Source organism: Rattus norvegicus, chromosome 5, assembly GCF_036323735.1.
Source record: "Rattus norvegicus strain BN/NHsdMcwi chromosome 5, GRCr8, whole genome shotgun sequence".
In the NCBI taxonomy this organism is placed as follows: Eukaryota; Metazoa; Chordata; class Mammalia; order Rodentia; family Muridae; genus Rattus; species Rattus norvegicus.
This window is the reverse complement of record NC_086023.1, coordinates 132,365,244-132,387,186: the sequence shown is the minus strand read 5'-3', so window position 1 is coordinate 132,387,186 and position 21,943 is coordinate 132,365,244. Positions and strand designations below refer to the sequence as shown.

Here is a 21,943-nt window from a genome sequence, read left to right as displayed (position 1 = left end):
GAATTGTGGTTGGAGGCAGCTAAGTGTTGCCTTGTCACCTGTGAGTAAATCCATTCAGATTGATGTCCTTGTATTTCCTTGCTTTATGCAGAAAGGATAGTTATGTTACTGTATCTCCACTTCTGTGGGACATTATCTCATGTGTTCCCATATCCTACGGCCTCACAAGTCAGGTTCTGAGAAACTTACTTTTATTTTAAGACTTCCAAATTTTCAACAGTTCATATATAGAATACTCCCTAAATATCATAATATCTTTGACTTTCCACACTTGATATTGAAAATCATGCTTGATCTGAATATTCAATTACAGTTACAGTTCTTCCTCCTATCATTTGCATTTTTTACTTGAGAGTGGGTTCTAATTTTTTATTCCAAAAGATGTATCCTTAGCAATGATCTAACTTTTCACTCCTTCCAACTGTAGGAAATTGCATCTGGACATCATATTTAATCCTCCCTTCCTTCCATCTTTTTCCTTAAAAAAGGAAGACTCTGAGACTAGTGGGGAGGATAGTGACAACCTTGTTATTTATTTATTTATTTATTTTCATCATTATGTCCTATGGAAAATTTTTTTGTGGGAACACAGAGAAGTCTACATTTCATGTTTTATAATCCACAGTAAAGGCATGTGGATACTGACAGTGGTTATTTTTTATATTCTCTGAAATGTGTTACTTGCAGATATTGCAATACATATTTAACTATGAATTTGAGATGCATTTCTAAACTCACATAAAACCACCCCCTATTCACCAATGAGGCATTCATCCTGATGCCATCTGAATAAAAGCTTTGCACAATCAGATTGTCCTTCCCAAAGGACAACCTGTCACAGTGAACATGCATTTGTCAGTACAAAAAAGAGGCTCTTCATTCCATATCACAGGGGACAAAGTACAGCTATTGAGTTTGGTGTGCAAACATGCCTTAACTTCAAATTTACCAGTCTCATATTGCCTATAAGAATAGGTGGTGATTCCTTTGCAAATTGTCATTGGTAGACAGAAGAAAATATAGTTTCTTCACCAAAGTACACATGTGAGATCAAGGATTCCATGAGGGTTGACCTTATGAACCAAAGAGTTTTTGGGATTACTCACATGATTATGGATAAGAGATTATTGACTTAAGCATGAATGATTAAAAGTTAGGTAGCTACATGGCTGAATATTTAACTGCAGCACAGATATTCACACATATAAGATAAATCTTACAGTTCCCTCATAAAATTGAGTGGGAATTACCATTGTTAAAGTAGTTTCACCTATATTATTATGAAGGCAACCCCAGATCTTAAAAACAGCATTGTCAGAAGGTCAACCAACAAAGACAGAAAATATAGGAAGAAAATATTGATAAAATCATTCAGAAACACTCATTCCAAACTGCTTAGATGATAACTATACTGCTTCCATTAGAGGACAACTAGAGCAAGTTTGGTTTCTTGTGAGAGAAAACTGTGAAAAGAATATTCATTAGTTTGAAGGGGTTGTGACATATATCACAAATAGGGATAAATTACTTTAAGGCATAATCATGGAAACATATCACAATAATTTGCAGTTTATGCCTCTTTGCATTTTTGCACCTATATAAACTCTCCAACCAACAGACTGAAAAAATTATGGTATCTGTAATTTTGTACTATAGCAGTCAAAATATTAATATTTGGTTGCATTCTGCATATAACTTTAAAATGACAATTCCATTTTTATAGATGGATTAAACACTACCATGCATGCACACCATACTCTCATGTACACATTTCTACCTGTCTGTTCACAGACTGTAAATACTCTTCTATACATGGCCACTTTAAACCAAGGTATATCTATATTGTCTGGTTATCTTCTGCTCCTGGAGCTGAACTTGTGCCACAGCTCTCTGTACTGAAATCCTGATAGGAGACAGCTGATCACTTGAGAGCACAGGTAAGACCACCATTTCTGCTCAGAGGGACCCATCTAGAGCCCTCAGTACACAGGAAATGAGTGGCAGTCTTGGACAGGATCCTTCATGTTTGCATCTGTGCCCTGAGCTGACCCTGTGCCATAGCTCTCTGTACCCAGATCCTGGCAGGAGTGAGCTGGTCTTACAAGAGTTTTGACACACAGGCTTACAGGAGGGTAAAGCCACTGTCAGAGGCAGCAAGACAAGCTAACATCAGAAATAACCAGATTGTGAGAGGAAATTGCAAGAACCTAAGCAAAATAAACGAAGGTCACTTGGTATCATGAGAATCCAGTTCTCCCACAACATCAAGCCCTGGATAACTCAACACACTGAGAAAGAAAGATTCTGATTTAAAATCACATCTCATGATGATGATAGAGGACTTTAAAAAGGACATAAATAAATCCTTTAAAGAAATACATGACAGTACAGGTAAAAAGGTAGAAGCCCTTAAGGAAAAAAACAAAAATCCCTAAAGAGACACTTCTGGTTTACCTGGGGCCTGAACCTCACTGATCCTGGCCCACAGCTCCCTGCTCCAAAACCCTGTGGGAGAGTGAGCTCATCACCCAGACAGGTGGGCACTCCTGAGACTGCAGGGCAGGAGAGACCGCCAGTACTGCGCACCCTTGCCCACATCCTTGGCCCAAGAGGAAACTGTATAGGGCCTCTGGGAACAGGAAGATAGGGGCACTCAGCGCTGTGATCCACACCACCTGGATCTGAAGGGACCTGATCAAAGAGTTCCCGGAACCCAAATCCCATGGGAGGGAGAGCTAGACTTTCAGAGGGGAAGACATGCCTGGGAAGCCAGAGGAGACTACTCTCTGCCCACATTTCTGACTCTATAGGAAAAAGCCTAGTGCCATCTTGGCCCCATGTGCACAGGGTCCCAAGCAAAGGTGGGGCAGGACCTTCTAGTTGTTGCCCTCACTGAGAGCTGAAACCAGGCTCTGAGGAGCGACTCCAGGCACAAGACCAGAGGTAAGACCAACTTTTCTGCTCCAAGTGACCTGCCTGGTGGACTCAGAACACATGCCCACAGGAAAACCTGAAGACCAGTAGACAGAAACGACTATATACCTGAAAACAGAACACTCTGTTCCCATAACTGGCTGAAAGAGAACAGGAAAACAGGTCTACAGCATTCCTGACACACAGGCCTATAGGACAGTCTAAGCACTGTCAGTAATAGCAAAACAATGTAACATCAGTGACAATGTAATGGCAAGAAGCAAAAGCAGGAACCCAAGCAACAGAAACCAAGACTACATGGCATCATCAGAGCTCAATTCTCCCACCAAAGCAAACACTGAATATCCAAACACACCAGAAAAGCAAGATGTAGATTGAAAATCACATTTGATCATGATGATGGAGGACTTCTAGAAAGACATAAAGAACTCCCTAAGAGAAATGCAGGAAAACACAAATAAGCAAGCAGAAGACTAAAGAGAGGAAATGCAAAAATCCCTGAATGAATTACAGGAAAAAAAACAAATAGGTGAAGGAATTAAAAATGGAAATAGAAGCAATAAGGAAAGCACAAAGAGAGACAACCCTGGATATAGAAAACCAAAGGAAGAGACAAGGAGCTGTAGATACAAGCATCACCAACAGAATGCAAGAGATAGAAGAGAGAATCTCAGGAGCAGAAGATTCCATAGAAATCATTGACTCAACTGTCAAAGATAATGTAAATCAGAAAAAGCTACTGGCCCAAAACATACAAGAAATCCAGGACTCAATGAGATCAAACCTAAAGATAATAGGTATAGAAGAGAGTGAAGACTCCCAACTCAAAGGACCAGTAAATATCTTCAACAAAGTCATAGAAGAAAACCTCCCTAACCTAAAGAAAGAGATGCCCATAAACATACAAGAAGGCTACAGAACTCCAAATAGATTGGACCAGAAAAGAAACTCCTCCCATCACATAATAATCAAAACACCAAATGCACAAAATAAAGAAAAATATTAAAAGCAGTAAGGGAAAATGGTCAAGTAACATTTAAAGGCAGACCTATCAGAATCACACCAGACTTCTCACCAGAGACTATGAAAGCCAGAAGATCCTGAACAGATGTCATACAGACCCTAAGAGAACACAAATGCCAGCCCAGGTTACTGTATCCAGAAAAACTCTCAATTAACACAGATGGAGAAATGAAGATATTCCATGACAACACCAAATTTACACAATATATTTCTACAAATGCTGCCCTACAAAGGATAATAAATGGTAAAGCCCAACACAAGGAAATAAACTACACCCTAGGAAAAGCAAGAAACAAATCGTTTTGCAACAAAACAAAGAGAAGACAACCACACACACATAATTTCACATCCAAACACAAATATAACAGGAAACAAAAATCATGATTCCTTAATATCTCTCAACATCAATGGACACAATTCCCCAATAAAGAAACACAGATTAACAAACTGGATAGGCAATGTTGACCCAACATTTTGCTGCCTATAGGAAACACACCTCAGAGATAAAGACAGACACTACCTCAGAGTAAAAGGCTGGACAACAACTTTGCAAGCAAATGGTCTGAAGAAGCAAGCTGGAGTAGCCATTCTAATATCGAATAAAATCGATTTTCATCCAAAAGTCATCAAAAAGATAAAGAAGGACACTTCATATTCATCAATGGAAATATACAAGATGAACTCTCATTCCTAAATACCTATTCTGCAAATATAAGGGCACCTACATACATAAAAGAAACCATACTAAAGTTCAAAGCACACATTTCACCTCACAAAATAATAGTAGGAAATTTCAAAACCCCACTCTCATCAGTGGACAGATCATGGAAACAGAAATTAAACAGAGACATAGACAGACTAACAGAAGTCATGAAAATAATGGATTTAACAGATATTTGTAGAACATTCTGTCCTAAAACAAAATGATATACTTTCTTCCCACCATCTCATGGTACTTTCTCCAAAATTGATCATATAATCGGTCATAAAATAGGCCTCAAGAGATAAAGAAATATAGAAATAATCACATGCGTCCTATCAGACCACCTTGGACTAAAGCTAGTCGTCAATAACAATAAGGGAAGAATGACTACATATACATGGTAGTTGAACAATGCTCTACTCAATGATAACCTGATCAAGGAAGAAATAAAGAAAAAATTTAAAGACTTCTTAGAATTTAATGAAAAGGAAAGTAAAGCATACCCAAATATATGGGACAAAATGAAAGCTGGGCTAAGAGGAAACTCATAGCTCTGAGTTCATACAGAAACAGGAGACAGTATATATCAGCAGCTTGATAGCACACCTAAAAGCTCTAGGACAAAAAGAAGCAAACACACCAAGGAGGAGTAGAAGGCAGGAAATAATCAAATTCCAAGATGAAATCAACCAAGTAGAAACAAAAAGGACTATACAAAGAATCAACAGAACTAAAAGCTGGTTCGTTGAGAAAATCAACAAGATCAGACTAACCAGAGGACACAGAGAGTGTGTTAAAATTAACAAAATCAGAGAGAGACCCAACCACCTGGTCAGGTGGGCACTCCTGAGGCTGCAGAGCAGAAGAGACCACCAACACTGCTCACCGCTGCCCACATCCCTGGCCCAAGAGGAAACTGTATAAGGTCTCTGGGCTCCCGTGGGGGAGGGCCCAGGAGCGGCAGGACCCCTGTGCCTGAGACACCAACGGAACCTGAAAGAAACAGACTGGATAAACAGTTCTCTGCACCCAAATCCCGTGGGAGGGAGAGCTAAACCTTCAGAGAGGCAGACAAGCCTGGGAAACCAGAAGAGACTGCTCCCTGCACACACATCTCGGACGCCAGAGGAAAAAGCCAAAACCATCTGGAACACTGGTGCACTGAAGCTCCCGGAAGGGGCAGCACAGGTCTTCCTGGTTGCTGCCGCTGCAGAGAGCCTGTGGGCAGCACCCCACAAGCGAACCTGAGCCTCGGGACCACAGGTAAGACCAAATTTTCTGCTGCAAGAAAGCTGCCTGGTGAACTCAAGACACAGGCCCACAGGAAGAGCTGAGGACCTGTAGAGAGGAAAAACTACACGCCCGAAAGCAGAACACTCTGCCCCCATAACTGACTGAAAGAGAGGAAAACAGGTCTACAGCACTCCTGACACACTGGCTTATAGGACAGTCTAGCCACTGTCAGAAATAGCAGAACAAAGTAACACTAGAGATAATCTGATGGCGAGAGGCAAGCGCAGGAACCCAAGCAACAGAAACCAAGACTACATGCCATCATCAGAGCCCAATTCTCCCACCAAAACAAACATGGAATATCCAAACACACCAGAAAAGCAAGATCTAGTTTCAAAATCATATTTGATCATGATGCTGGAGGACTTCAAGAAAGACATGAACACACTTAGGGAAACACAGGAAAACATTAATAAACAAGTAGAAGCCTACAGAGAGGAATCGCAAAAATCCCTGAAAGAATTCCAGGAAAATACAATCAAACAGTTGAAGGAATTAAAAATGGAAATAGAAGCAATCAAGAAAGAACACATGGAAACAACCCTGGATATAGAAAACCAAAAGAAGAGACAAGGAGCTGTAGATACAAGCTTCACCAACAGAATACAAGAGATGGAAGAGAGAATCTCAGGAGCAGAAGATTCCATAGAAATCATTGACTCAACTGTCAAAGATAATGTAAAGCGGAAAAAGCTACTGGTCCAAAACATACAGGAAATCCAGGACTCAATGAGAAGATCAAACCTAAGGATAATAGGTATAGAAGAGAGTGAAGACTCCCAGCTCAAAGGACCAGTAAATATCTTCAACAAAATCATAGAAGAAAACTTCCCTAACCTAAAAAAAGAGATACCCATAGACATACAAGAAGCCTACAGAACTCCAAATAGATTGGACCAGAAAAGAAACACCTCCCGTCACATAATTGTCAAAACACCAAAAGCACAAAATAAAGAAAGAATATTAAAAGCAGTAAGGGAAAAAGGTCAAGTAACATATAAAGGGAGACCTATCAGAATCACACCAGACTTCTCGCCAGAAACTATGAAGGCCAGAAGATCCTGGACTGATGTCATACAGACCCTAAGAGAACACAAATGCCAGCCCAGGTTACTGTATCCAGCAAAACTCTCAATTAACATTGATGGAGAAACCAAGATATTCCATGAGAAAACCAAATTTACACAATATCTTTCTACAAATCCAGCACTACAAAGGATAATAAATGGTAAAGCCCAACATAAGGAGGCAAGCTATACCCTAGAAGAAGCAAGAAACTAATCGTCTTGGCAACAAAACAAAGAGAATGAAAGCACACAAACATAACCTCACATCCAAATATGAATATAAAGGGAAACAATAATCACTATTCCTTAATATCTCTCAATATCAATGGCCTCAACTCCCCAATAAAAAGACATAGATTAACAAACTGGATACGCAACGAGGACCCTGCATTCTGCTGCCTACAGGAAACACACCTCAGAGACAAAGACAGACACTACCTCAGAGTGAAAGGCTGGAAAACAACTTTCCAAGCAAATGGTCAGAAGAAGCAAGCTGGAGTAGCCATTCTAATATCAAATAAAATCAATTTCCAACTAAAAGTCATCAAAAAAGATAAGGAAGGACACTTCATATTCATCAAAGGAAAAATCCACCAAGATGAACTCTCAATCCTAAATATCTATGCCCCAAATACAAGGGCACCTACATACGTAAAAGAAACCTTACTAAAGCTCAAAACACACATTGCACCTCACACAATAATGGTGGGAGATTTCAACACCCCACTCTCATCAATGGACAGATCATGGAAACAGAAATTAAACAGTGATGTCGACAGACTAAGAGAAGTCATGAGCCAAATGGACTTAACGGATATTTATAGAACATTCTATCCTAAAGCAAAAGGATATACCTTCTTCTCAGCTCCTCATGGTACTTTCTCCAAAATTGACCATATAATTGGTCAAAAAATGGGCCTCAACAGGTACAGAAAGATAGAAATAATCCCATGCGTGCTATCGGACCACCACGGCCTAAAACTGGTCTTCAATAACAATAAGGGAAGAATGCCCATATATACGTGGAAATTGAACAATGCTCTACTCAATGATAACCTGGTCAAGGAAGAAATAAAGAAAGAAATTAAAAACTTTTTAGAATTTAATGAAAATGAAGATACAACATACTCAAACTTATGGGACACAATGAAAGTTGTGCTAAGAAGAAAACTCATAGTGCTGAGTGCCTGCAGAAAGAAACAGGAAAGAGCATATGTCAGCAGCTTGACAGCACACCTAAAAGCTCTAGAACAAAAAGAAGCAAATACACCCAGGAGGAGTAGAAGGCAGGAAATAATCAAACTCAGAGCTGAAATCAACCAAGTAGAAACAAAAAGGACCATAGAAAGAATCAACAGAACCAAAAGTTGGTTCTTTGTGAAAATCAACAAGATAGATAAACCCTTAGCCAGACTAACGAGAGGACACAGAGAGTGCGTCCAAATTAACAAAATCAGAAATGAAAAGGGAGACATAACTACAGATTCAGAGGAAATTCAAAAAATCATCAGATCTTACTATAAAAACCTATATTCAACAAAATTTGAAAATCTTCAGGAAATGTAAAATTTCCTAGACAGATACCAGGTATCAAAGTTAAATCAGGAACAGATAAACCAGTTAAACAACCCCATAACTCCTAAGGAAATAGAAGCAGTCATTAAAGGTCTCCCAACAAAAAGAGCCCAGGTCCAGACGGGTTTAGTGCAGAATTCTATCAAACCTTCATAGAAGACCTCATACTAATATTATCCAAACTATTCCACAAAATTGAAACAGATGGAGCCCTACCGAATTCCTTCTACGAAGCCACAATTACTCTTATACCTAAACCACACAAAGACACAACAAAGAAAGAGAACTTCAGACCGATTTCCCTTAGGAATATCGACGCAAAAATACTCAATAAAATTCTGGCAAACCGAATTCAAGAGCACATCAAAACAATCATCCACCATGATCAAGTAGGCTTCATCCCAGGCATGCAGGGATGGTTTAATATACGGAAAACCATCAACGTGATCCATTATATAAACAAACTGAAAGAACAGAACCACATGATCATTTCATTAGATGCTGAGAAAGCATTTGACAAAATTCAACACCCCTTCATGATAAAAGTCCTGGAAAGAATAGGAATTCAAGGCCCATACCTAAACATAGTAAAAGCCATATACAGCAAATCAGTTGCTAACATTAAACTAAATGGAGAGAAACTTGAAGCAATCCCACTAAAATCAGGGACTAAACAAGGCTGCCCACTCTCTCCCTACTTATTTAATATAGTTCTTGAAGTTCTAGCCAGAGCAATCAGGCAACAAAAAGAGATCAAAGGGATACAGATCGGAAAAGAAGAGGTCAAAATATCACTATTTGCAGATGACATGATAGTATATTTAAGTGATCCCAAAAGTTCCACCAGAGAACTACTAAAGCTGATAAACAACTTCAGCAAAGTGGCTGGGTATAAAATTAACTCAAATAAATCAGTTGCCTTCCTCTATACAAAAGAGAAACAAGCCGAGAAAGAAATTAGGGAAACGACACCCTTCATAATAGACCCAAATAATATAAAGTACCTCGGTGTGACTTTAACAAAGCAAGTAAAAGATCTGTACAATGAGAACTTCAAGACACTGAGGAAAGAAATTGAAGAAGACCTCAGAAGATGGAAAGATCTCCCATGCTCATGGATTGGCAGGATTAATATAGTAAAATGACCATTTTACCAAAAGCAATCTACAGATTCAATGCAATCCCCATCAAAATACCAATCCAATTCTTCAAAGAGTTAGACAGAACAATTTGTAAATTCATCTGGAATAACAAAAAACCCAGGATAGCTAAAGCTATCCTCAACAATAAAAGGACTTCAGGGGGAATCACTATCCCTGAACTCAAGCAGTATTACAGAGCAATAGTGATAAAAACTGCACGGTATTGGTAAAGAGACAGACACATAGACCAATGGAATAGAATTGAAGACCCAGAGATGAACCCACACACCTATGGTCACTTGATTTTTGACAAAGGAGCCAAAACCATCCAATGGAAAAAAGATAGCATTTTCAGCAAATGGTGCTGGTTCAACTGGAGAGCAACATGTAGAAGAATGCAGATCGATCCATGCTTATCACCCTGTACAAAGCTTAAGTCCAAGTGGATCAAGGACCTCCACATCAAACCAGACACACTCAAACTAATAGAAGAAAAACTAGGGAAACATCTGGAACACATGGGCACTGGAAAAAATTTCCTGAACAAAACACCAATGGCTTATGCTCTAAGATCAAGAATCGACAAATGGGATCTCATAAAACTGCAAAGCTTCTGTAAGGCAAAGGACACTGTGGTTAGGACAAAACGGAAACCAACAGATTGGGAAAAGATCTTTACCAATTCTACAACAGATAGAGGCCTTATATCCAAAATATACAAAGAACTCAAGAAGTTAGACCGCAGGGAAACAAATAACCCTATTAAAAAATGGGGTTCAGAGCTAAACAAAGAATTCACAGCTGAGGAATGCCGAATGGCTGAGAAACACCTAAAGAAATGTTCAACATCTTTAGTCATAAGGGAAATGCAAATCAAAACAACCCTGAGATTTCACCTCACACCAGTGCGATTGGCTAAGATCAAAAACTCAGGTGACAGCAGATGCTGGCGAGGATGTGGAGAAAGAGGAACACTCCTCCATTGTTGGTGTGATTGCAGACTGGTAAAACCATTCTGGAAATCAGTCTGGAGGTTTCTCAGAAAATTGGACATTGAACTGCCTGAGGATCCAGCTATACCCCTCTTGGGCATATACCCAAAAGATGCCTCAACATATAAAAGAGACACGTGCTCCACTATGTTCATCGCAGCCTTATTTATAATAGCCAGAAAATGGAAAGAACCCAGATGCCCTTCAACAGAGGAATGGATACAGAAAATGTGGTACATCTACACAATGGAATATTACTCAGCTATCAAAAACAACGAGTTTATGAAATTCGTAGGCAAATGGTTGGAACTGGAAAATATCATCCTGAGTGAGCTAACCCAAACAGAAAGACATACATGGTATGCACTCATTGATAAGTGGCTATTAGCCCAAATGCTTGAATTACCCTAGATCCCTAGAACAAACGAAACTCAAGGCGGATGATCAAAATGTGAATGCTTCACTCCTTCTTTAAATGAGGAAAAAGAATACCCTTGGCAGGGAAGGGAGAGGCAAAGATTAAAACAGAGACTTAAGGAACACCCTTCAGAGCCTGCCCCACATGTGGCCCATACATATACAACCACCCAATTAGACAAGATGGATGAAGCAAAGAAGTGCAGACCGACAGGAGCCGGATGTAGATCGCTCCTGAGAGACACAGCCAGAATACAGCAAATACAGAGGTGAATGCCAGCAGCAAACCACTGAACTGAGAATAGGTCCTCTATTGAAGGAATCAGAGAAAGAACTGGAAGAGCTTGAAGGGGCTCGAGACCCCAAAAGTACAACAATGCCAAGCAACCAGAGCTTCCAGGGACTAAGCCACTACCTAAAGACTACACATGGACTGACCCTGGACTCTGACCCCATAGGTAGCAATGAATATCCTAGTAAGAGCACCAGTGGAAGGGGAAGCCCTAGGTCCTGCTAAGACTGAACCCCCAGTGAACTAGTCCATGGGGGGAGGGCGGCAATGGGGGGAGGGTTGGGAGGGGAACACCCATAAGGAAGGGGAGGGGGGAGGGGGATGTTTGCCCGGAAACCGGGAAAGGGAATAACACTCGAAATGTATATAAGAAATACTCAAGTTAATAAAAAAAATAAAATAAAACTTTAGAAAAGACTAAAAAAATTAACAAAATCAGAAATGAAAAGGGAGACATAACAACAGAGTCAGAGGAAAGTAAAAAAAATCATCAAATGCTACTATGAAAGCCTATATTCAAGAAAACTTGAAAATCTGGAGGAAATAGACAATTTCATAGACAGATTCTAGGTACCGAAGTTTAATCAGGAACAAATAAACCATTTAAACAACCCCATAACTCATAAAGAAGTAGAAACAGTCATTAAAATTCTCTCAACAAAAAGGAGCCCAGGTCCAAATGGCTTCAGCACAGAATTCTGTCAGACCTTCATAGAAGACCTCACGCCAATACTATCCAAACAATTCCACAAAATTGAAATATATAGAGCATTACCAAATTCCTTCTATGAAGCCACAGTTACTTTTATACCTAAACCACACAAAGACCCAACAAAGAAAGAGAACTTCAGACCAATTTCCCTTATGAATATCGACACAAAGATACTCAATAAAATTCTTGCAAACCAAATCCAAGAGCACATTAACCAATTGTCCACCATGATGAAGTAGGCTTCATTCCAGGGATGCAAGGATGGTTTAATATACAGAAAACCATCAATGTAATCCACTATATAAACAAACTGAAAGATAAAAAACACATGATCATTGCATTAGATGCTGAGAAAGCATTTGACAAAATTCCACACCCCTTCATGATAAAAGTCCTGGAAAGAACAGGAATTCAAGCCCATACCTAAACATAGTAAAAGCTATATACAGCAAACCAGTACCTAATATTAAACTAAATGGAGAGAAACTTGAAGCAATCTCACTAAAATCAGGGACCAGACAAGGCTGCCCACTCTCTCCTTATTTATTCAATATAGTTCTCGAAGTCCTAGCCAGAGCAATCATACAGATGGATGAAGCAAATAAGTGCAAGGTGACAGTATCCAGATGTTTATCTCTACTGAGAGACACAGCCAGGATATGGAAAATACATAGGCGAATGACTTATACCCAAAGAATGCTCCAGCATACAACAAAGACATATGCTCCACTATGTTCATCACAGCCTTATTTATAATAACCAGAAACTGGAAAGAACTCAGATGTCCTTCAACAGAGGAATGGATCCAGAAAATTTGGTACATGTACACAATGGAATACTACTCAGCTATCAAAAACAATGACTTTATGAAATTCGTAGGCAAATGGATGGAACTGGAAAATATCCTGAGTGAGGTTACCCAATCACAGAAAAATACACATGGCATGCACACATTGATAAGTGGATATTAGCCCAAATGTTCATATTACCCAAGATGCACAGAATACATAAAACTCAAGAAGGTTGACAAAAATGCGGATGCTTCACTCCTTAAAAGGGGAACAAGAATAAACTTAGGAGGGGATAGAGAGGCAAAGTTTAGAACAGAGGCTGAAGAGCCTGCCCCACATTTGGCCCGTACATATACAGCCACCAAACTGGATAAAATGGATGAAGCAAAGAGGTACAAGGTGACAGGAACCAGATGTCTACTGAGAGACACAGCCAGGGTATGGCAAATACATAGGCGAATGACAGCAAAAATACACTGAACTGAGGATGGGATCCCCGTTGAAGGAATCACAGAGAGGACTGAAAGGCCTGAAAGGGTTTCATACTCCATATGAGCACCAATGCCAACCAACCAGAGCTTCCAGGGACTAAGCTACTACTGATGGAGTTATCCTGGGCTCCAAATTCATTGGTACCAATGAATAACCTAGTAGGGGCACTAGTGAAAGGGGAAGCCCTTGGCCCTGCCAAGGGTAGACCCCCAGTGAACAGGATTGTTGGGGGGGGAGGGTGGTAATGGGGGAGGATGGGGAAGGGAACACCCATATAGAACCAGAAGGGGAGGAGTTAGGGGATGTTGTCATGGAAACCAGGAAACAGAATGCCATTTGAAATGTAAATAAGGAACATCCAATTTAATAAAGATTGAGAAAAAAAATAAAAAAATTAAAAATTGGGGTTGGGGATTTAGCTCAATGGTAGAGTGCTTGCCTAGCAAGTGCAAGGTCCTGGGTTCGGTCCTCAGCTTCGAAAAAAACAAAACAAAACAAAACAAAATTAAAAAATTTAACTAAGCATAATAATTATTTTTGATTGTATTATGGATTATATTAAAGCATCTTTAAATATAAAAAGTAGTACTATGGAGCATTAGCGATGAAAACTGAATGGTATTGGTACCAAGACAGACAGGTAGATCATTGGAATAGAATTGAAGAACCCAGAAATGAATCCACACACCTATCATCACTTAATCTTTGACAAAGGACCTGAAAACATACAGTGGAAAAAAGATAGTATTTTCAACAAATGATGCTAGTTCAACTGCAGGTCATCAGGAAGAAGAATACAAATCGATTCATTCTGGTCACTCTGTACAAAGCTCAACTCCAAGTGGATCAAGGACCTCCTCAGAAAACCAGATACACTTAAACTAACAGAGGAGAAAGTGGGCAAGAGCCTCAAACATGTGGACACTGGGGAAAATTTCATGAAGAGAACACCAATGGCACATACTCTAAGATCAAGAATCGACAAATGGGTCCTCAAAAAACTTGCAAAGTTTCTGTAAGGTAAAGAACATTGTCAATGGTACAAAATGGCAACTAATGGATTTGGAGAAGATATTTACCAATCCTACATCTGATAGAGGGGTAATATCCAATATATATAAACAGCTCAATAAGTTAGACTCAAGAGAATCAAATAACCCTATTAAAATGGGATACAGAGCTAAACCAATAATTCTCAAAATGAGGAATATCTAGCCGTCCAGAAGCACCTAACAAAATGTTCAACATCCTTAGTCATTGGGAAAATGCAAATCAAATGAACCATGGGATACTCCCTTACACATCTCAGAATGACTAAGATCAAAAACTCAGGTGACAACAGATGCTGGCAAGGAAGTGGAAAAGAGGAACACTCCTCCACTGTTGGTGAGATTGCAAGCTGGCACAACCCCTCTGAAAATTCAGTCTGGAGGTTCTTCTGAAAATTGGACATAGGACCTGAGGACCCAGCTATATTCCTCCTGGACATATACCCAAAAGATGTTACAACATAAAACAAAAACACATGCTCCACTATATTCATAGCAGCCTTATTTACAATAGCCATAAGCTGGAAAGATCCCAGATGTACTTCAACAGAGGAATTGATACAGAAAATATGGTACATTTATCCAATGGAGTACTACTCAACTATTGAAAACAATGAATTCATGAAATTCTTAGGCAAGTGGATGGAACAAAAAAATATCATCCTGATTGAGGTAACCCAATCACAAGAGAACACATATCGTATGCTTTCACTGACAAGTTGGTTTTAGTTCAAAAACTGAAAACAACCAAGATAAATTTCACAAACCACATGAAGCTCAAGAAGAAGGAAGAATAAAGTGTGGATTCTTCAGCCCTTCTTAGAAGAGGGAGCAAAAATACTCACAGGAGGAAATATGGAGACAAAGTGGGGCACAGACTGAAGGAAAGGCCATCCACATACTGCCCTACCTGGGAATTCATCCCATATAGTGTCACCAAATCTAGACAATATCGTGCATGACAAGAAGTGCATGTTGACAGGATCCTGATATAGCTGTCTCCTGAAAGGCTCTGCCAGAAGCTGACAAATACAGAGGTGGATGCTTGTAGTCAACTATTGAACTGAGAACAGGGTCCCCAGTGGAGGAGTTGGATAAAGAATTGAAGGAACTGAAGGGGTTTGCAACCTCATAAGAAGACAAATAATATCAACCAACCAGATCCCCCCCAGACCTTCCATGGACTAAATCACCATCCAAAGAGTACACATGGATGGACCCATGGCTCTAGTTACAAATGTCGCAGGGGATGGGAGGAGAGGCCCTTGGTCCCATCACAGTTCATTTCCCCAGTGTAGGCAAATATGACCGTGGGTGTGAGGGTTGGAATGAGGAGGGTGAGGGTGGGGGTGTTTGGGAGGGAGCACACACATAGAAGGAGGGGGATGGGATTTCTGGAGGGGCAACCAGGTATGGGGTTAAAATTTGAAATGTAAATAAAGAAAATATCCAAGAAAAGAAAAAAATAATGAACATCAATTGTTCGCACCTTGCATAGTTAAGTGATTTGATTTCAGTAAAAATTTTCTCTGAAGTACATGTCTCAGAAGCAGCTAACAAAATATCTTTCATGCAATAAAAACTAATGTAGTAAAGATATAATCTACATATGACTTCTAGTTGTTATTACCCAAAATATTCGCAAAGACTTTGAACTATTTTACATTCCAAGTGGAAGAACATTCCCCTGATGCATTTTTACAGGTTAAAAATTGCTATAAATATGTACAACAAAGTACACCATTCTTTATCCTGAAAGGGATAGAAAAAATCAGTCTTTTAAATCAATTACTATCAATTACTTAGATAATAAAAAGGTAGAGGAAATCCAGGGCTGTAATGGAAATATTTGTTGAATTATTCTATTCCCAGCTCTAAAATCTGTTAATATTCTTTATTTTTCCTAATAGTTTTTTGTTAAAAAATGTATGGGATTTCCATGGGATGGCAGAATCCTCTGTATATTTGACCTTTAGCTCTTATACTAGATGATCAAAGCTCATATCATATTTCCTTTGTCAAATGCTATTGATCTACTCATACAGGCTTATGAGGTAACCATTTTCAAGTAGGACTCTTGGCATTTCAGCCATGACTTCTGCTTTAATAATAGAAACTGAGTTTTTGTTGTGTCTTGTGTTTTGAAAATTGGCAAAACCTTTTTTGATGACATAAATCAATATATTCCCCTGGAGCATTAACCATTTTACCCCAAATCTCATCATGGATTGTCTCTTGGATCACAGGAATATTAACCTGTGTACCCTACTGTTCTAAAGGATCCCTTCCCTGTAAATTTATGGGCATGCCGTCTAAGTAAGACCTTAACTTTTATATTTGTCCTTCTGGTCTCACACATTTAATGCATTACATACTTATTTTTCCTGTGATAATTTTCCACTTCTAATTAACTGGGTATAGCCCTTTTAAAGTTGCACTTCTGAGTTCCAAGATTTCTGTTTAATCATAGTTACATAAGCTCCTATTTCCATCAAGCCTCCTTCTTTAAAACATTTTACTTCCAATTTTAATTTTGGCACGTGATAATAGCTGATTCTTAACATATTTTCCTGTGCTTCCAAACATTTCTGTTCTTTTATCTGGAGTAGCTTTGACCTAGAGCTGGGGATACTGTGGCAACTGCACAATCCTACAAACTCTATTAAGTTGTATCTCTACCTTTAACAGACCTTGGATTTAACTTTTCTTTTCAAATCTTGATTTATCATACCTGGATTCACACTGGAACTTGGATGAATACATTCAATTATTTCCGACAGCAACTCTTCAGTATCTGAACAAATGATCATAAATTCAATTAGTTATCCTTATAACATTGTGATTTGGGGGAGAGAGAGTAAGACGTTGATCTATTACCAAGTTTAGAGCAGAACTGTCTGCATGAGCATGCATTAAATTTGCATTATGTCATTGAGGTATTCCTATCTGCTTACTCTTTCCTTCCTGACAAGAGACAAATGACCTCCACTTATTGCTATACCCTCCTTATCCGTCCCCATTTTATCTTCTCATGGCAGAAAAATACTCTGGTATCTCTCTTTGACCTACACTATCTTCCAATGGTAACCCTTGACTTAGCAAATAAACACACCTGAGAGTAGGCTTTCTTTCTGATTTACGCCTAGAATATCCACTGCCCTTAGAGATGCCTTATTTCCAGTTGTGTGGCAAATGACCAAATTTCCCACAATAAAACGCCAGGCACTTTGATATCAAAGACCTATAGGGGTTTTGTTCACAATACTTTTGCACATGACCATGTTTCCTGTTACTGAATCACTAGGAATAAAGAAATTGGAGATATCAAGGTATAGAATGATCTTGTATATTAGCAAGATACATAGTAGAACCAATATCAGTTGTATCACTCTACACTCCTAGGTAGGTGGTGCCTGGGCCTCTAATGTTTGAAGAACTTGTTTTTCAGATGAATATTAAATTTTCAAACACCATGATCCATATCAAAATATACCTTGTTGTGATTCTGATATGCTTTTTTTCACTGTTGAAACTAATATTAGTTTAAAATCATTGAAGAGTTTTCCAGGGTTTGTATAATGTTCGTAAATGAAATAGACCTTTTCCTGGTTTGTGAACTTTCTCCCATAAGATCTTAAAAATGCAAAGCAATACTATTCTTTCTGTTTTAGAATGATCAAATAGAATCTGAATTTGGATATCAGAGTACTGCCCTTCACCTAGCAACTATTCTCTGAGTATTTTCATTCCACTTGCTCTGCTTAATAGTTCAATATTCCCAGCTTTGTCACATTTGCGTGTTAATCATTGCATATACAAATAGACCTCTAGTATTGTTGATGGCAATACTATCCAGTCTAATTCTATTTGATCAAGCAATGATTTATAACACATTTCAATTAAGGCAAGTCATCGCATAGAAAATCATGGCTTCTTTTAAAAAGCTTTAGATGTACCCTTTCTCCAGGATACCATCCTATCTCATCATAAGTTTGTTTTACACCATGAACAGGCATATTGTAAGCAACTACAGTGAAAGCTAAACTTAATCTGATAACCCCAGGATGATCTTCTTCTAACTTTACTGTCATGGTTAGTGTGAGTTTAAAACTTTCTTTTCAAAAAGACTTTTTTTAACAGATTTTCCTTTTTCTTCTATATTTCCCCAAGCCACTACCCTCCAGCACATTTTCTTTTTTTTTTCCTTCTGTGGGAAACTTCTATATGCTAGCTCCTTTATCAAAACTGAGCTTTTTTGATCTCCTCTTCCTGATGCTTCACACTTCTCACAGGATTCCAACAAGGAAAATCTCTTGAGGTCCTTAGGAAAATATGCCATTCTTTCAGAAAACAGGGAGCAGAGTAACCCCATTTGTTTTCCCATTTCAGGAAACTTTTGCCCTCCCCCCAGATCCCTCTATTTACACCCACAATTTTACCAACTGCCCAGCTACTCTTCCAACACTTTTTTGAAACCCAATATATGAGGGGGAAAGAAAATAAATCCACATCTAGAATCAAACCAGAGAATATCCCAGCTATAGTAGGAAAACAAATTCGTTTTGGTGTCTTGTAAAATATGCATCTTACTTTCCCTGCCATTTTGCCCATAACATTTGACATCAAATTTCCCTTTCAGCCTAGCCTAGTATTTTGGTTTCTCATATAACTGGTCTTATCTCCTTTGTGGGTTCTTCTTTCTTCCTACATCTCTTACTTTTACCACCTTACTGGTAGAGCTGGTATATTCTCCTTTGTGGGTTATTCTTTATTTCATCCTCCTCCACCCCCCTCCATCCCCCTAATACCAGTTAGAAGAAAGAAGTAAAAGGAAAGAGATCAAAGAAAAGAGAACTCTCAATCTAATTACTTTTCTTCTTGTTTCTTCATTAAGCATGAATGCTAAAAAATGACAACCAAACCCCGAACAACCAATAACAGACAACACAAACCAGCATTCACAGCCCTAGAATTTGTATATCCCGTAATCATAGTCAGCTGCTCTGGACAATATGAAGCAGCCCAATATCATCACATCGGGAATAAAAGTAAAATCATGCTCTTATCACATTTCTGTTTGTAAATGAAGGCAGAATTCCAAAATTCTTAGTACACTGTGTTATGCTTATAGACAAGCACAATGAAAGATCTTTTTACCAGATGTTTATCATTTATTTTATAGACAAAAATGGAAATGAGAACTATGAGATTTCTAAGTCATGTATGCTTTTGGTCATTTAAATTTTCCTTTGCTTAATGAGTGTTATGAGTCTTACATCATGTTTTTAGAAAGTTTCTTCTTAAAGGAAAGAATTAAACAATGCACCAACACATTTTTCTGTCCTTATATCAATTCGATGAAGTTTTTGTTGTTGTTGTTATGACAATTTATTTACTTTGGAGATGTTTGATATCTATCATTTCTATGACTGATAATTAAGTTCCTTGGTTTAAAAAAATCACTTATTTTCAGCAGCTTGTGATTGGATTCCTCACAGTGACTACCAAATACAGATTTCTCTCTAAATTTTAGTAGCAAAAGTACTCTATGGTTAGAAGCAAAAGTGTTTTAGATCCATTTTTATGGGCACTCCACAGCTGTTTATCAAAACAATGATACTTTACATTGTGTCTATGAACTATGTAGCCAGCACACAGGGAGGGAGTTTCTAGCTCTAGTCTATTCTGTTTTTTTTTTTTTTTTATTTTCATGTAATGTAGGCTAAGTGTATAGTATCTTTAGATTTAGGGCCTCATCATCTAGTTTAGGCATATCCAACAACAGAAGAAATAGACAAGGTGATTTATGAGGCTTGAGGGCTTCATTGGCTTCAGATGATTTCTACAGAGTTAGTTTCCCTATGTCAGTGAGCATCTGCTCTAATTTTTTTTTATTTTTGGTTTTTACCAGTGTTTGCTTCTTTGTTTTTAATTCCATAGTTTGGTTTGCAGAAAACACCCTAACAGTTGTTTTCATGGCTACTCTTGTCAATCTGTAAAACACATGATGAATTAGCTTTATGTCAAAAGCCATCAAGGAAAGATTATGGCAAGCACGTGTATTTTCTTGAGATGGTCCACCATTTTCCATGACTGTGATGGTGGGCTCTGAAATTCAGGGTCCCCTGAGACTTCATCCAAGGAGTGCTACTTACTGCTAGTATGTCTTTCATTTTTCTATTACATAGTTTGATGATTCCTGAGGATCAGCCCTCCCCATTGGGCAGATTTCCTGAAGAGTCAATATGAAGTATTTTGATGCAATGATGCTTCAAGTTTGATTTCATTATTCATAATAACAATTTCATAGAACTCCTACATTGATACTGGTAATCTCAAGCTCCCTATAGAATAAAAGCTATAAATAGAGCTCTGTCACCCTTCATTTGTCTCAGATTAATTGCACTAGGAAAAGAAAGTAGGCTTGGAAGAAATTGGGATCAAGGGTAAAGTTCTATTTAGATTAGAAACAAGTACACAAACATGTCACTAAAATTCCTAAACTATAAATGGGCAATTTATTATAGGGAAATAATCAGAAAATAAATCATGGAATAGTTTCACTATGCAAGCTCTCAACATGATAAGACACAAGGTTGATGATTTGTCTCTTCACAAAACCATGTTACCTTATGACATAAATATTATTGCTTTAAAATTATTATGAACTGAGCTGGCACCCGAACCTTGCAGATCCCAGGCCACATCTCCCTGCTCCCAAACCCTGTGGGAGAGAGAACTGATCGCCAGACTTCTGGGCACTCTTGAGACTGCAGGGCAGGAGAGACCACTAGTACTGCCCACCTTTGTCCCCATCTCTGGCCCAAGAGGAAACTGTATAGGGCCTCTGGGAACAGGAAGATAGGGGCATTCAAGCTGCAGGAGACCTGTGGTCCAGACTGTGCCCGGATCTGAAGAGACCCAATAAAAAAACTGCCTGCACCCAAATCCCAAGGAAGGGAGAGCTAGACCTTCAGAGAGTCAGACACACCTGGAAAACCAGAGAAGAGTACTCTGTGCCCACATTTCTGACTCTAGAGGAAAATGCCTAGTGCCATCTGGGACCCCTGCACACAAGGGCCCACAAGTAGGGTCAGGCCCTTCTGGTTGCTGCCCTCCCAGAGAGCTGGAACCTAGCCCCAATGAGTGATTTCAGGCCCGAGACCAGAGGTAAGACCAACTTTTCAGGTCCAAGTGACCTGACTGGTGGACTCAGGACACATGTCCACAAAAACAGCTGAAAGCCAGAAGACAGGAACAACTACATGCCAGAAAGCAGAATACTGTGTTCCCATAGCTGGCTAAAAGAAAACAGGAAAACGGGTCAACAGCACTCCTGACACACAGGCCTATAGGACGGTCAAGCCACTGTCAGAAATAGCAGAACAAGGTAACACCAGAGACAACCTGATGGTGAGAGGCAAGCACAGGAACCCAAGCAAAAAACCAAGACTACATGGC

At 39.0% G+C, this 21,943-nt stretch overlaps 1 protein-coding gene across 1 annotated transcript in view; it reads right to left on the bottom strand.

Annotated features, from left to right (window-relative positions):
• The window catches only part of Skint4l1 (selection and upkeep of intraepithelial T cells 4 like 1), a 185,474-nt gene that overhangs the window by 17,980 nt on the left and 145,551 nt on the right, over positions 1-21,943 (bottom strand). Inside the window, exon 15 of the mRNA XM_063261325.1 lies at positions 17,214-17,276. Coding sequence (XP_063117395.1) covers positions 17,214-17,276 — 63 coding nt within the window. The remainder of the gene's footprint in view (positions 1-17,213; positions 17,277-21,943) is intronic.